Source organism: Oryctolagus cuniculus, chromosome 13 (genome assembly GCF_964237555.1).
Source record: "Oryctolagus cuniculus chromosome 13, mOryCun1.1, whole genome shotgun sequence".
Classification (NCBI taxonomy): domain Eukaryota; kingdom Metazoa; phylum Chordata; class Mammalia; order Lagomorpha; family Leporidae; genus Oryctolagus; species Oryctolagus cuniculus.
Genome location: NC_091444.1, coordinates 53,004,587 through 53,018,397, shown reverse-complemented (window position 1 = coordinate 53,018,397; position 13,811 = coordinate 53,004,587). Strand labels below are relative to the sequence as shown.

Sequence of the window (13,811 nt, the reverse complement as noted above, 5' to 3'; positions counted from 1 at the left end):
AGCAGGGACCCGGGGAGGGACCTGGGAACCTGGGAGTGGGCTGGAGGGGCCTGAAGCGCCCTAGGGGTTGGAGGGATGGAGAGCCGGGGGCACTCTAGGGGCAGGTGCTCTCAGGCGACAGGCGGGCCAGGGGAGCTGGGACAGGGGTTGTGGGGCGAGGTGGCGTTCTGGGGGGCCTGCGGCGGCCGCCTACCTGTGGTGGACAGCACGGTGCTGGCGAAGAAGAGCGCGGAAGCGAAGTCCCAGTTCCAGTTGCCCGAGGCGTTGCTGCGCACCGACACGCCGTAGTTGTTGGCCTCCAGTACCCGGCCCAGGAACTGTTCGAGCTGCTGCTCCGACAGGCACTCGTGCTCCTCCACGAAACGCCGCTTCAGCTTGCGCAGCTCCTGGCGCAGCAGGTCCTCGTAGGGCAGCTCCACCGAGGAGAAGACCACGGCACCGAATACCAGGTAGAGCAGATAGCCGAGAACCAGGAACCCGAAGCACCAGGCCGAGCGGTGCCGCTCCACCAGGCGCACGCACGAGCTGCCGGCCAGGGACTGCAGCATCTTCGCCACCGCCGCCGCCAATGCCAAAGCCGAAGCCTACGCCGCAGACCGGCCGGAGCGCGGCCTGCCACCCCCTCCCGCCCGCCGCTCGCGCCCCGGCTCGGCCCGGCCCGCCGCCTGCTGTCCTGCGCGCTCGCCCGCCCGCCACGCTCCTCCGGGCGTCTCCCAGCGATTGGCTCCCTCCGGCGCTGTTTTTCTTCCTTCTTTTCCTGTTTCCTCGCAATATAAAAAGCCCAGATGATGTGGCGCTGACGTGGTTGCCGGCTCAGGTAACCCGAGAGTCGGCGCGCAAACTTGGCCCGAGCGCCGGGCCGAGGAGACTCGCCCGCCCCACGCCCGCTCGCAAGGGGTGAGCCGGGGACTCGGTGAAGCCAGACCCTCTCTCTGCCCGGCCGCCTCGGGCTACTCCCGCTCCTTTTTGGGGGCCAGGAACCGAACCCCAGCAAACTGCTCCGGGAGAGGAGGGTGGGAAATCTCGGGTCAATGCGCCCGCGGACCAAGCCCCTAGTGCCAGCTACTCTCGCTTCCCCACGTATTTCCTCCCTGTCAACCCCCAAAGCAGCGCCGGGACACTTGCCTTCTCTGTCTCATTGGCCAGACAGTGGAGCAGCCTGGTGCCAGAGCCTCCTTGGATGCCAGAAGTCTCCTCCCACCCACGCATCCCCCTCCCTAGGAGGACCTGAGGGAGGCCCTGGTTCTGAACTCTGATTCTTTAAGATGTGACCTTGGGTTTTACCGTAAAGAAAGTTTCCAGTGGGTCAGTTACTACAAGAAACAGCTTCCCCCGAGCGTTTCTTTTTAAGGGCGTGAGAGCCTTATTGAGTTAAAAATTGTGTCCCCTTTCTGGAAAGGTAATTCGGCGCTGTTTCAGAGCCTTGAAAGAGTATACATGTCCTGGGTGGGGTGTCCCAGAAAAAAAACAGTCGGAGAGGCCACGGGTTCTATGTAAGTTGTCCATAAACATCGATACATGCACGCATGTGATACACATTTATGAAATAATGAAGAATCAGAAGCATTCTAAATGTTCCCAAATAGGGTGAACCGCTGCCTCACCCTTATCCCAGGGTACCAGGGGCTGCCCTCAATGTGGAAGAAAACTCAGAAGAGTGCAGAGATTCACAAGGGTGGAATTGGCATGGGGAAGAGGATGTTAAGTGAGTGGGAGCAAGGCTGCCTCTGATTTATTCATCAGAGTTCCTGCGAATTGACATAACCTGTGGAATAGTAACCATGCTTTATAAGAAACAAACTCTGCACTGGAGGATGACATAAATGATCAGTATTGTGTTGCACGATAATTAGGCTTAAATAGGCATAATTATCTCAATGGGTTGACATGATGAGAATAATTTGTAAACATGTTAGCTCTGTAGGCAAGTCTTTGACTTGGGCTCAGAAATTGAAGTTCACAAATGCAGGATTGGGGATATTCAATCAGCATCAAGTATAAAAATTTAGCTTTTGGGATTCTACTTCTGAGCACATAGCCCAAAGAAATGAGAGCAGGGACCTGAACAGATATCTGCAGACCCACGTTCATAGAAGCACTATTCATAATAGCTAAAAGGTGGAAGTGGGTGACTGATATTTAGCAAATGTATAAGGTTATTGGTATAAAGAAGACCAAGGACATACGAATATTGGCTACTGGATGGGACATCCTCATGGATGTTAGAAATCTCTCAGGAAATGTTAGGAGCTAGGTTGTACAGAGTCAGCCTCGGTCAAGGGCCAGTCTTCAGAGGCCTGGTGGGTAACAGATGAAACATCAGAAGCAGGCTGACAGGTGGTCCCTGAGTGCTGTGACAAGGAGCAGGGAAACAGATGAACATTAAACCCGAGTTCAGAAGACTCAGCCCTGCTTCCTATGGGCTATGCAGGTGAGCAAATTATTTAACTTCCTAAACCTCTTTTTCTTCATATGTTTAACAAAAGTGAACTTAGAGAAGTGACAGTAACCTATCTTCTGTCCATATCTATAGTGAGAATCAAGGAAAGTAACTTTTTATACATAGTTGGTAAGATAGCACTGCTACTGGTTTTCTCCCAAGTATTCAGAAGATAAAAGGCACATTGTGAACTGGATTATGCTATCTAAAATCTCTCCCTGAGGGGACACACTCAAGCTAGGACTTGGAATACCATATGGTCTACATGAACTTTGGTTAAAAATTAAGAAAATATTGGAAGCAAGAATTAATAAATCAGATTGACCCTAAAATAGAAATTTAATGGAAGGCAAAGTATGAATAAATTTAAAAAGTAAAAACAAAAGCTACAGATCAGCTGCTTGTTTTTTTAAATGATCAAATGTGACTATATTCTCAAAAGTACAGAAAATGACCAGCTATTCTTTTCAGTATAAAGCAAAGGGTAAATATATTTTAATCAGGAAAGAAGGCTATAACTGCATTAAAGTAACAGGAAGGGAGTTTGTAGCGTATGTGTGCATAGAAGACTTAGCAAGTAGAGAATATCAAGAGCTAAAACACCCATAGGGTGCCCTACACAGACTCCTTCCAAAAGTTCAACCCCTCACCAGTCCCTCTGGTTTGGTGAAACCATACCCATAACTGACCATCTTTGGGGTTCTGATCCTCCACGACATCACAGAGAAAAAGGGTTTGTGTTTCTTCTTTGTGGCAATTGAGCTGTCACTCAAGCATTCGGAGTCTTACTCCACTATTTTGTATGCTTGTCCTATCTCTGTTTTTAAGGAAAACCTACTGGATTGGCAGTCACTCCCACTGACCTGTGACCTCCCAAATGGTGTATCAGCATGCTAAAGCTGGGAGGCAGGATTCCAGAGATGGCTCCCTCCCGATTTCTATCCCCTCTAGGAAAAGACACTTTACAGATGGAATAAAGATTACTAATTGCTTACTTTAAAAGATTATCTTGGATTATCTGGGTGAACCCAGTGTAGCCACTGAGCCCTTAACATCAGAGGAGGAATGCTGAAGAGTCACCTAGACACATGAAAAAGCAGATGGCACTATCAGACAGATGTGAAGGAGGAGAGGGATTCAACCCCTTGTTGCTGGCTTTATGAGGCCCCTGAGCCAGGAAACGCGGTGCCTCTCAAAACTGAAAACAATTCCCATTCACAACCACTGGGAAATGGGGACCTTGCTTTTAATATCAGATTGAAGTGGATTCTGCCAACAAATCTAAATGAGTCTGGAAGAGACTTCAAAAACGGAGGCAGCCCTGCCAACACCTTGATTTTGGGCCTTGGCCATGTTGTACCCAGACATGTGACCTTCCGTAATTGTGAGATAATAACTTTATGATTTTAAGCTACTAAGTCTGTGGTAATTTGTTATGGTATCAATAGAAAACTAGTACAAGTAGGGAGTGTATTGAACTCAGAATGAATGTCCTAAATTTAAATGCTAGGTCTTGCCCCAAGAGCATATGTGTAAAATGTTTAATAAGGTATGTGACCCCTCTGATTCTGTTCCCTCAGATGAAAATGAGGACAGTGTTAATTAGAATGCACAGGATTTGGGAGTGGATGTGTTGAGGGGTGGGTTGTATTTGTAAGGCTTAAGAAAGATCATGTTGTATTTGTAAGGCTTAAGAAAGTATTTTCTATACTAAGAAATGAGATAGAGATGTTACAACAAAGGAAAAATTTATTACCCTTACTCTCTATAATTATTTAACAATAACCAAAGAAGAAATAAATCCCTTTGCATTACTCAGCTTTTCACTACTATAGTGAAATACGTGAGACAAGCAATTTAGAAAGGAAAAGGGTTTATTTGGGTTCATGGTTTTGAACAAATAACCCAGTCCAAGACCAGGCAAGTCCCACTGGCTGGGCCTTTGCTGATGGTGTTAGCAGAAACCCAAGGCAGTGCAGAGCGTCTTATAGTGAGAGTGAGTGTGTATGTCTGTCTCTCTATCTCTGTGTCTATGTAGACTTTCATAAAGCCACTAGCACATAACCATGGAGCCTCATCCTAATGACTTAATCCAATCACCTCTCAAAGACCCCACCTCCCAACACCATAATTGGACAAAATTTCCACCCTCTTAGTGCTATTAACATAGGGCTTTGGGGAACAAACCTTTAAAACATGTGCCTTTGGGGGCCATTCAACACCCAGACTTAATATCTGAAGCATTGCATGTCTTATTTTTTGTCCTTCCTGCCTCTGTGAACCTCTTCAATGCAAGGGATTCTCAGGAAATGTTGTAAATATGGTCTATAATCGAAAAGACTCAGCTCACCCTAGACACAAATTCCTTCGGGAAAAAAACAAGCGTAACTTCTTTTAGCTTTTCCAAGAACTTGTAATTTTAAGTACATGATATCTTCTGTGGAGTCAGGAGGGAGTCTAGGCCTATTTACCAAAATCTAATCCTTACTTGACTAAAAAGACAATCACAGGATTAAAATTAGCTGATAATAATAATAATGCACATTACTTATTTAGCGTTAGGCATTGGATTAAGTAATTTATTTTTTAGACTCACTTAAAGCTTCAACAACTCCATAAAATAAGAAGGATTACTCCCATGACAGCAACGAGGAAGCTGAGGTTTAGGGGAATTAACTAGCTTGCTTGAAGTCAAACAGAAGAGACAGAATTAGGAATAAATCAAATTTGTTGAATACAATGCTTTCTGCTTTTCTATATTTTATCTTGCCCTCTATATCTATAGTTGCAAAAATCGGCAAAATATAACATTCAAATATATAGCGAAATTTTATGATAAATATTTCTCTAATGCATTAGTGATTTTATATTACTAGTTCTCACTATATTATTTTACACATGTATGTATTAGTTTTACATATGTATGTATTATTTTTACATATTTATGTATTATTTTGTTTTGCTAGAAACTCTGAATTGGGCCTTATATAATATATACACACACATATGTACATATACATATGGAAATATATGCCTCTGTGCATGTGTGTGTGTGTATCTCCTTCTTTACAAAACTGTGTGTATAGCCAAACATGTGTACATTTTTCCCAGTTTAGTGTCTTTCATTCTTTCCATATATATCTTCCTATATTTTTCTGTCCTCTCCATTTCCTACCTAATCTTTCTCTTTTACAAGCTATAATATGAAGCCAAAGCGTACTCTTACTTATATATTCATTTAAAGGAGTTTTCATTTTCAGCTCTTAGTCTTTCAATGACTTTAAAATAGTGCTAAATTAAGTTACGTTTATGCTTTATGATTTCGCAAGCCCCAGCTTGATTTTATGTCTGCTTTTTGATTGTTAACTCTTTGAATTAGGCAGAGAAAATGACTTTCCTGTCTGTAACTTTCACAAGTCCTAACACAGTGAAAAATAAAATGATTAAGAAACTCCTCAACTTAAAACTAATGGAATAAATTACTGTTCTCTGTATTATGCTCTTACTAGAAGATCACTGAATTTGAACCAGGTAAGTGATTGGATAACTTAGTTTGGCTGAGACAACTCCAGTTTACAACAACTGTGCAGGAAGGAGCGGTAAGCCAGGAAAAACAGTGAACAGACCCTGCTGCGCAGTCACTGAGGACACCTGTGTCATGGAGAGCTACAAAATGTCTTGAATTACTGTGACTTGTGATGCAAACCAATTGATTAAGAATTAAATATAAGTGCCTCCAGTGTTCCAGAAATTCCCACCTGTTAAAGAACTCATTCACAGGTGATTACACTTAGTATGGAATGACAACTAGCCTGAGATTTCATCACCCTAGGCACTGATCCTACTTCATCTATTGACCCAAGCTACTAAGTACCTGAAAAATGTTACTGCATTTCTGGGTCTTGATGTTCTCACACATCATGAAAATCTCTCACTTTGTTATCCATAGTTCCACTACCTTCAATGTTTACACTCTCCGTCTTCAACTGTTTAGTCCCCACATTGGTTGTGAATTTTTATATTTTTTTGGCAAAAATAAAAGGACTTCTGATTTTTCCCCTACCTCATTCCTCATTTTTATTTACTCATTAATTAATTCACAATATATAGTAGATCCCTCCTACTTCTAGCCACAGTGAAGTATCTGGTACCAGACTAGCCTTCCAGACATAAACAATTACACAACTGGACAAAATCCTGAGCCAATTTTCTCAGTGATACAGGAGCACAGGGTGACGATCCCTGAGAAAAGAGAAACAATGAAATTATGGCAGTCTCACTGAGCTGAATAGTTTATTAGAGTCCAGCACAAATGAAGTACTTGGAATTTACAGCATCCGAGAAGAGGAAGATTTCTGTGTGAATCTGTTATGAGGGTGAGGCTGTCCATGCACAGTGTCTTTTCACATGGTAGCCATTAAAGGGTTGGCAGTGATGCAGAGATATTTCGGGTAGCACTGTGCTGGAGAAAGCAGACTGCTGACGTTCCAACCCAGCCCAAGGAGCATCATGTTAGTAATGTTGGTATCTGGCTAACTGAGTTTTCCAGTGCCCTGCAAAGATTTGGCTTTAGGAGTATAGACTATGCCCAAGAGTGAGATTTACCTTAGCTTTGTCCAAGGAAGCCTGAAATCAACCCTAAAAATATCCCTAGGACATACAGAATTGAGATATTGAGTCTTATCAAAGAGAGAGTCTTGGAAATGCTTTGGACTTTCAATAGATCCAGTCTAACAAAGCCCACAACTCAGCCAACACAAGCTCAATGTGAATGGTCACTAGTTGAACTACCTGCTAAAGTAACATTCAACACACTTAAGAGAAAGTTAACAAAAAATAAGAGTCTATATAACATATTATTGTGGATATCCAATATTCAATTAAAAATTGCCAGGTGGGGGCCGGCACTGGGCCGACCTAGCAGGTAAAGGCGCCACCTGTGGTGCCGGCATCCCATATGTGCGCCAGTTCGGGTCCTGGCTGCTCCACTTTCAATCCAGCTCTCTGCTATGGCCTGGGAAAGCAGTAGAGGATGGCCCAAGTCCTTGGGCCCCTGTACCCACTGGGAGACCTGGAAGAAGCTCCTGGCTCCTGGTTCCTGGCTTCAGATTAGCCCAGCTGCAGCCATTGAGGCCAATTGGGGAGTGAACCAGCAGATGGAAGACCTCTCTCTCTCTTTCCTTCTCTCTCTCTCTCTGCCTCTCCTTCTCTCTCTGTGTTTTAAACAAATAAATAAATCTTTAAAAAAATTTCCAGGTATATGATATGTGGGTAAATGTAAACCACAGTCATGAAGTCAATAAAAACAAGACCCAAGGTAACAGAAATATTTGACTTAACCAAAAAAGTAGCTATCATAAACATGTAAAAAGAATTAGAGGAAAACAGGATTATAACTAAAGAACAAAGAATCTCTACAGATGAATAGAAAATATAAAAGAGAAACAAAAGGCTGGTGCTGTGGCATTGCAGGTGCCAGCATCCCAAATGGGCACCAGTTCAAGTCCCGGCTGCTCCACTTCCGATCCAGCTCTCTGCTATGGCCTGGGAAAGCAGGTGAAGATGGCTAAAGTTCTTGGGTCCTTGCACCCGCATGGGAGACCAGGAAGAAGCTCCTGGCTCCTGGCTTCAGATCGGCACAGCTCCAGCCATTGTTGCCAATTGGGGAGTAAACCAGCGGATGAAAACCTCTCTCTCTCTCTCTCTCTCTCTCTCTTTCTCTCTTTCTCTCTCTTCCTCTCCTTCTCTCTCTGTGTAACTCTGACTTTCAAGTATACAAATAAATCTCTAAAAAGAGAGAAACAAGTACAAATTCTATGAAAACATAATAACAAGTAAAAAGTTCACTAGGTACTCATATGCAAAATGGCAGAAGGAGAGTATGAAATTGAGCATGGAAGGTGTGACATGAACAACATCAAGGAAAAAGATAAACAGTCTTAAATACTTATGGGCCAATCTCAAACAGTGTAAAATGTATTCAATTGGAATACCAAGTGGAAAAAGACAATTAAAGAGGAAAGTAGAAAACATCTGTAAAAATACTGGCTAAAAACCATACATAGATTTATAAAGACTGTTCAAGAGAAGGAATAATCTTTCTCACAGAATACTTGAAAATGCTATATGCTATCTCAAAAGCTAAAAAAGAAAGGAAGGAAGGGAGAGAGGAAGGGGAAGGGTGAGAGGGAGGAAGAGAATATCATTATATTCTTTTTTAAAAAAGATTTATTTATTTGGAAGGCAGAGCCACAGAGAGACAGAGGCAGAGAGAGAGAGAAGTCTTCCATCCGATGGTTCACTCCCCAGATGGCTGAGCTGCTCCAATCCAAAGCCAGGAGCCAGGAGTTTCTTCCAGGTCTCCTCTGTGGGTGCAAGGACCCAACCACTTGGGCCATGTTGTACTGCTTGCCCAGGCCACAACAGAGAGCAGAATAGAAAGTGGAGCAGCCGGGACTCAAACTGGTGCCCATATAGGATGCCAGCACTGCAGGCAGCTGCTTTACCCACTACACTGAAGTGCTAACTCCATATCATTATATTCTTAGCATTGTATCTAAGAACTACATCAAATCTGTTCTCTCTGTATTAATATTACATTAACACAAAAAAAATCAGAGAGAAAAAATACAAAAAGCTCTACAAACTTAGGGTATATAAATATGAAGAGACCCACATTTAGGAACATCATAATTAAACTGACAAAGAAAAAAGAGAAAATCTTGAAAACAGTCAGGAACACAAGATATAACACAAAGCTGATCAACAATGGGAGCTATAAACAATGGAACAGCACTTTAGACTGTTGAGAGAAAAAAAAAAAGACCTAACAGAATTCTACAGTGAATGGAAATATCCTTTTAAAGGGAGGACTTTAAAAAGATGAATGAAAGCTGAGAGAATTAGCACTCACAAAATGCTGAATGATGTCCTTCATGCTGAAGGAAATGTCACCAGATCCTGGATCTACAGAAAGGAATAAGTAGGACAGATAATGTTATGTAAGTAGTAAATGTAAGGGCGTACGTGTTCCTTCCTCTTATAATTTACTTCAGAGAAAATCAAGTCTGAAACACAATCACACCATAAGATGGAGTTTATATTATGGTTAAAAGTTAGATATGATAACATTTCAACAATGAATGAAGTTCAAGTAAGATCTCACTCTTATAAAAATATTATGCTGTGAAATAAGTTAGGAGAATTAGGGAATGGGAAAAGGAAAGTGCTAGGTGGGGAGAAATATGGAGAGGATTTAAGAAGGAAGTGTAAAGTGTCAAGTGATAAGTATGAAGTGTGAAATGGGACAAACTTATTTTAATAATAAATCCTGAACAGAAAACTACTACAACTGAAAATCAAAAGACAACTAATCTGGAGCCTGGTTGAGGGGCGGCAGGTTAAGGTGCTCCCTTCCACGCCTGCATCCCATGCTAGAGAGCACATTCAAGTCCTGGCTACTCTAGTTTGATCCAGCTTTCTTCTGATGTTCCTGGAAAGACCATGAAAGATGGCCACCCATGCATCAGCCTTGGAGATTTGTGAAGAAACCGGTGAGTTCATGTCCAAGGGATAATTAAAAGATTCTCAGTAGTGGATTTGAGGAAAGATACATGTGAGAGAAAGCTGATTGAAGAAGCAGATGAATGTTGAGAAACCTTGATGTTAGAGTCTACAAACTTGCAGTGGTGATAAGCCATAAGATTCTGCCATTTTTAAAAGTCACATGATTCTTACTCGATTCCTAATTGAATTTTACTCTCAAATGCTTCAGTGATTTTTTTTAAAGATTTATTTATTTGAAAGACAAAGTTACAGAGTGGGAGGGAAACACAGGGAGAGAGAGAACAAAAAACAAGAGAGAGAGAGAGAGAGAGAGAGAGAGAGAGAGAGAGAGAGAGAACGAGCTATCTTCTATCCATTGGCCTCATTCCCCAAACTGCTGTGACTGCCAGGGCTGGACCAGACCAAAGCCAGGAGCCTGGAACTCCATCGGCTCTTCCTCATGGGTGGCAGGGGTCCAAGGACTTGGACTTCAGGAATGCAAAGAGGCAGAGGGTATGACTGGAATAAAGTATGTAAATTGGTTTTAATAAAAGGATCCTAAAAGGTGGAAAACATTTTACAATAGCAGAGCAAGGGGGATTTTGGTTGTGCAAGAGGAAGAAGAAATCAGTGGGAGCAGAGGAAAGGATGGATGTATGGAGGAGTGTAAAGTAGCCTGGGGACGGTGCCGCGGCTCAATAGGCTAATCCTCCGCCTTGCGGCACTGGCACACTGGATTCTAGTCCCAGTAGGGGCTCCGGATTCTGTCCCAGTTGCCCCTCTTCCAGGCCAGCTCTCTGCTGTGGCCAGGGAGTGCAGTGGAGGATGGCCCAAGTGCTTGGGCCCTGCACCCCATGGGAGACCAGGATAAGTACCTGGCTCCTGCCTTCGGATAGGCACGGTGTGCCGGCCGTAGCGCGCCGGCCACAGCGGCCATTGGAGGGTGAACCAACAGCAAAAGGAAGACCTTTCTCTCTGTCTCTCTCTCACTGTCCACTCTGCCTGTCAAAAAACAAAATAAAACAAAACAAAAAAGCAGCCTGGGTCAGCCACAGGGGCAGCTGTGACTTGAGGCTGGATGGTCCAGGCCATATTCCACCTGGTCAGCAGGCTATGACTCTGCTTCTGCTTGCATCCCCACTGTCTCTGCCTCCATTCCTACTCCATGCTGGATCTAAGAACACGGTAGCTTTCAACTTCAGAAATACTGTCACAGTAAACCAAACACCAGCCTTGCTCATCTTTATCATTATTCCCTGAATATATGATGCACCCCAGAAGTTTTCATCCTAGATGAACCATTCACTTATTTTCAGAGCATTTCTTTTTTCTTTCATTGACTTTTACTATCTTTCTGTTCTTTTGTGTTTTTTAAATAATTTCACATTGATTTGGTGCCTTAAAGTTTGTGGATCACTGCCATATACATAATTCATTAGATAAATTCATTACGGTAATTTCATTACAATAACTGTGTAAGTAGGCCAGGCATTATTACCAGCTTTTACAGATGAGTGGACTAAGAATATGAGAAATACTTTTTCAAGGGCATCCTGGCTCAATATTCTTTCATGTTACAGAGGGGCCTGTCTCAAAGATTACAGAGTGACACAGCATGCTGACAGGGCTGTTGGAAGCCTGCTCACAAAACAGTTATGATGCACTGATAATATATTTAAAAATGAAACCTAAAGACTCAGTAATAATCGCTTCCTGTCACTATTACTTTTTCATCTCCCAAATCACTGAGAAATACATTTGTTCTCTGCTGAAAACCACATGAATGCAGATGACAGTAACAGATAATCAATTGGAATGATTGAGTGGTGGTTGCATTTAAGAAAACAAGCATAGTCTAAAACAACAGAAGAGTAGTTGCTGAAAAATAAGAATTGATAGACCTCAGTTGCTGCTTCTGTGGGTTTTTATTACTTTAAAGATTTACTGTCTTTTCAATTCAGATTTTTAAGATGTCAGAAATCTCCCGAAATGAGCAACTCTAAGAACAAATTCAGCATTTTTGCATTAACACATGAGGGAGAAAGACTTTTGTATCTGTTTTCTATCTTATCCAAACATGCTTAGCCAGAAAGGTAAGAAGTAACAAAATGCATGCTTTTAAGCAAAACAGACAAAGTTTAGGGATTTGGTAGATAAGCCATTATAAACCTATAATGGTCCTAAATCCTTACTTTGATTTTTAGCAAATACTTTAGCATTTTACAAAATTCAGTTGAATCTTTTAAAATTGTTATTTTTACAGACAAAATGATGATTAAATACCAACAATTTTATATGGTTCAAAGTGATTTTTTTAAAAAATTATAAGGTGGTTAAAATCCATCCATGATGTATTTACACAATCCTCTGTGAAATCTTTAAAACAAATCTTTAATTTTCCTTCTCAGTGTTTTCTTCTTTTTTCAAGAAAGAAAGCCCTTAAGGATGAACTGCTCTGTAAGAATCTGTATTTCCTGACTTCACCCCCCAGCTAACACTGCTATCCATATTCTGATCATGCTCTGTTAGTCATTATCAAAAGGAAACAGGCTAAAATCTGTCACACAGAGACCCCCAAAGATTTAAAGACCTAAAACCCTGCCCAAGAAATTCTTAATCCCACTATAATCAACAAGTCCATCATTGCTCTGTATTTATTAATCAGCTACAGTGAGTTAAGTGGTAAATAAATACCAAAAATTCTGTCTTCTTTCATTCTATATATACTGATAAAGGAGAACCCATTCACATTCTATTGTACTTGGCTTGAGAAGTTTCTTTTACACAGTTTTAAATGCTATGACTATATCCTGTATTTTGTTGGTCCATATACTGAAAAATGATTATACATACATTATATACCAGAAGAATAAGGAAATATTGCCATGGAAACTTTGAGGTTGAGTTTATAAGTGCAGAATTTTCACTTGTAAAATTACACAGAAAATTGGGTCCCTTCATCAGAATCAAGGAATTACTTTTTCATTAACTAATCAACCATGTTGGATATTAGTCTAAAATGACAGTAGGATTTGTTGCTTTTTTCTTCCACTTGAGAGGTAGAGCAACAGAGAAAGAGATAGATGATTGATAGATAGACAAATAGAAGATAATAGATAGATTACAGATGACAGACTGATAGATAGATACATAGCAATAGCTTTCATCTTCCATTACACTCCCTCAGGAAACCAGAAGCCAGGAACTCCATTTGAGTCTCCCTTGTGGGTGGAAGGGCCCCAAGCACTTACGCCATCATCTGCTGTCTCCCAGGATGCTTTAGCAGGAAGCTAGATTAAAAGTAGAGCAGGGGTGGCACTGTGCTGTAATGGGTAAAGCCTCTGCCTGTAATGCTGGCATTTCATATGGGTGCCGACTGGTGTCCCAGCTGCTCTACTTCTTATCCAGCTCCCTGCTACTGACCTGGGAAAAGTAGCAGAAGATGAATCAAGTGTTTGGGCCCCTCCACTGATGTGGGAGACCTGGATGAAACTCCAGGCTTCAGCCTGGCTCAGCCCTAGCTATTGCAGCCATCTGGGGAAACGAAGCAAATCACAAACACATAGAAAATATTCACAAAATATAATATCTGACAAGGACTGTTGTTTACAACACCTTAAAAAATTCAATGGGGCCAGCGCTGTGGCGTAGTGGATAAAGATGCTGCCTGCAATGATGGCATCCCATCTGGACATCACTTCGAGGTCTGGCTGCTCCACTGCAATAGAGGATGGTTCAAGTCCTTGGGTCCCTGCATCCGCGTGGGAGACCTGGAAGAAGCTCCTGGCTTTGGATCGGCATAGCTCCAGCCGTTGCAGTCATCTGG

General features: G+C 42.3%; 1 protein-coding gene across 1 annotated transcript in view; it reads right to left on the bottom strand.

The window, feature by feature from the left end:
* Positions 1-556, bottom strand: part of KCNK1 (potassium two pore domain channel subfamily K member 1) — a 43,190-nt gene extending 42,634 nt beyond the window's left edge. Inside the window, 1 exon segment of the mRNA NM_001082180.1 lies at positions 194-556. Coding sequence (NP_001075649.1) covers positions 194-548 — 355 coding nt within the window. The 5' untranslated portion in view covers positions 549-556.
* Positions 557-13,811: the final 13,255 nt, after the last annotated feature.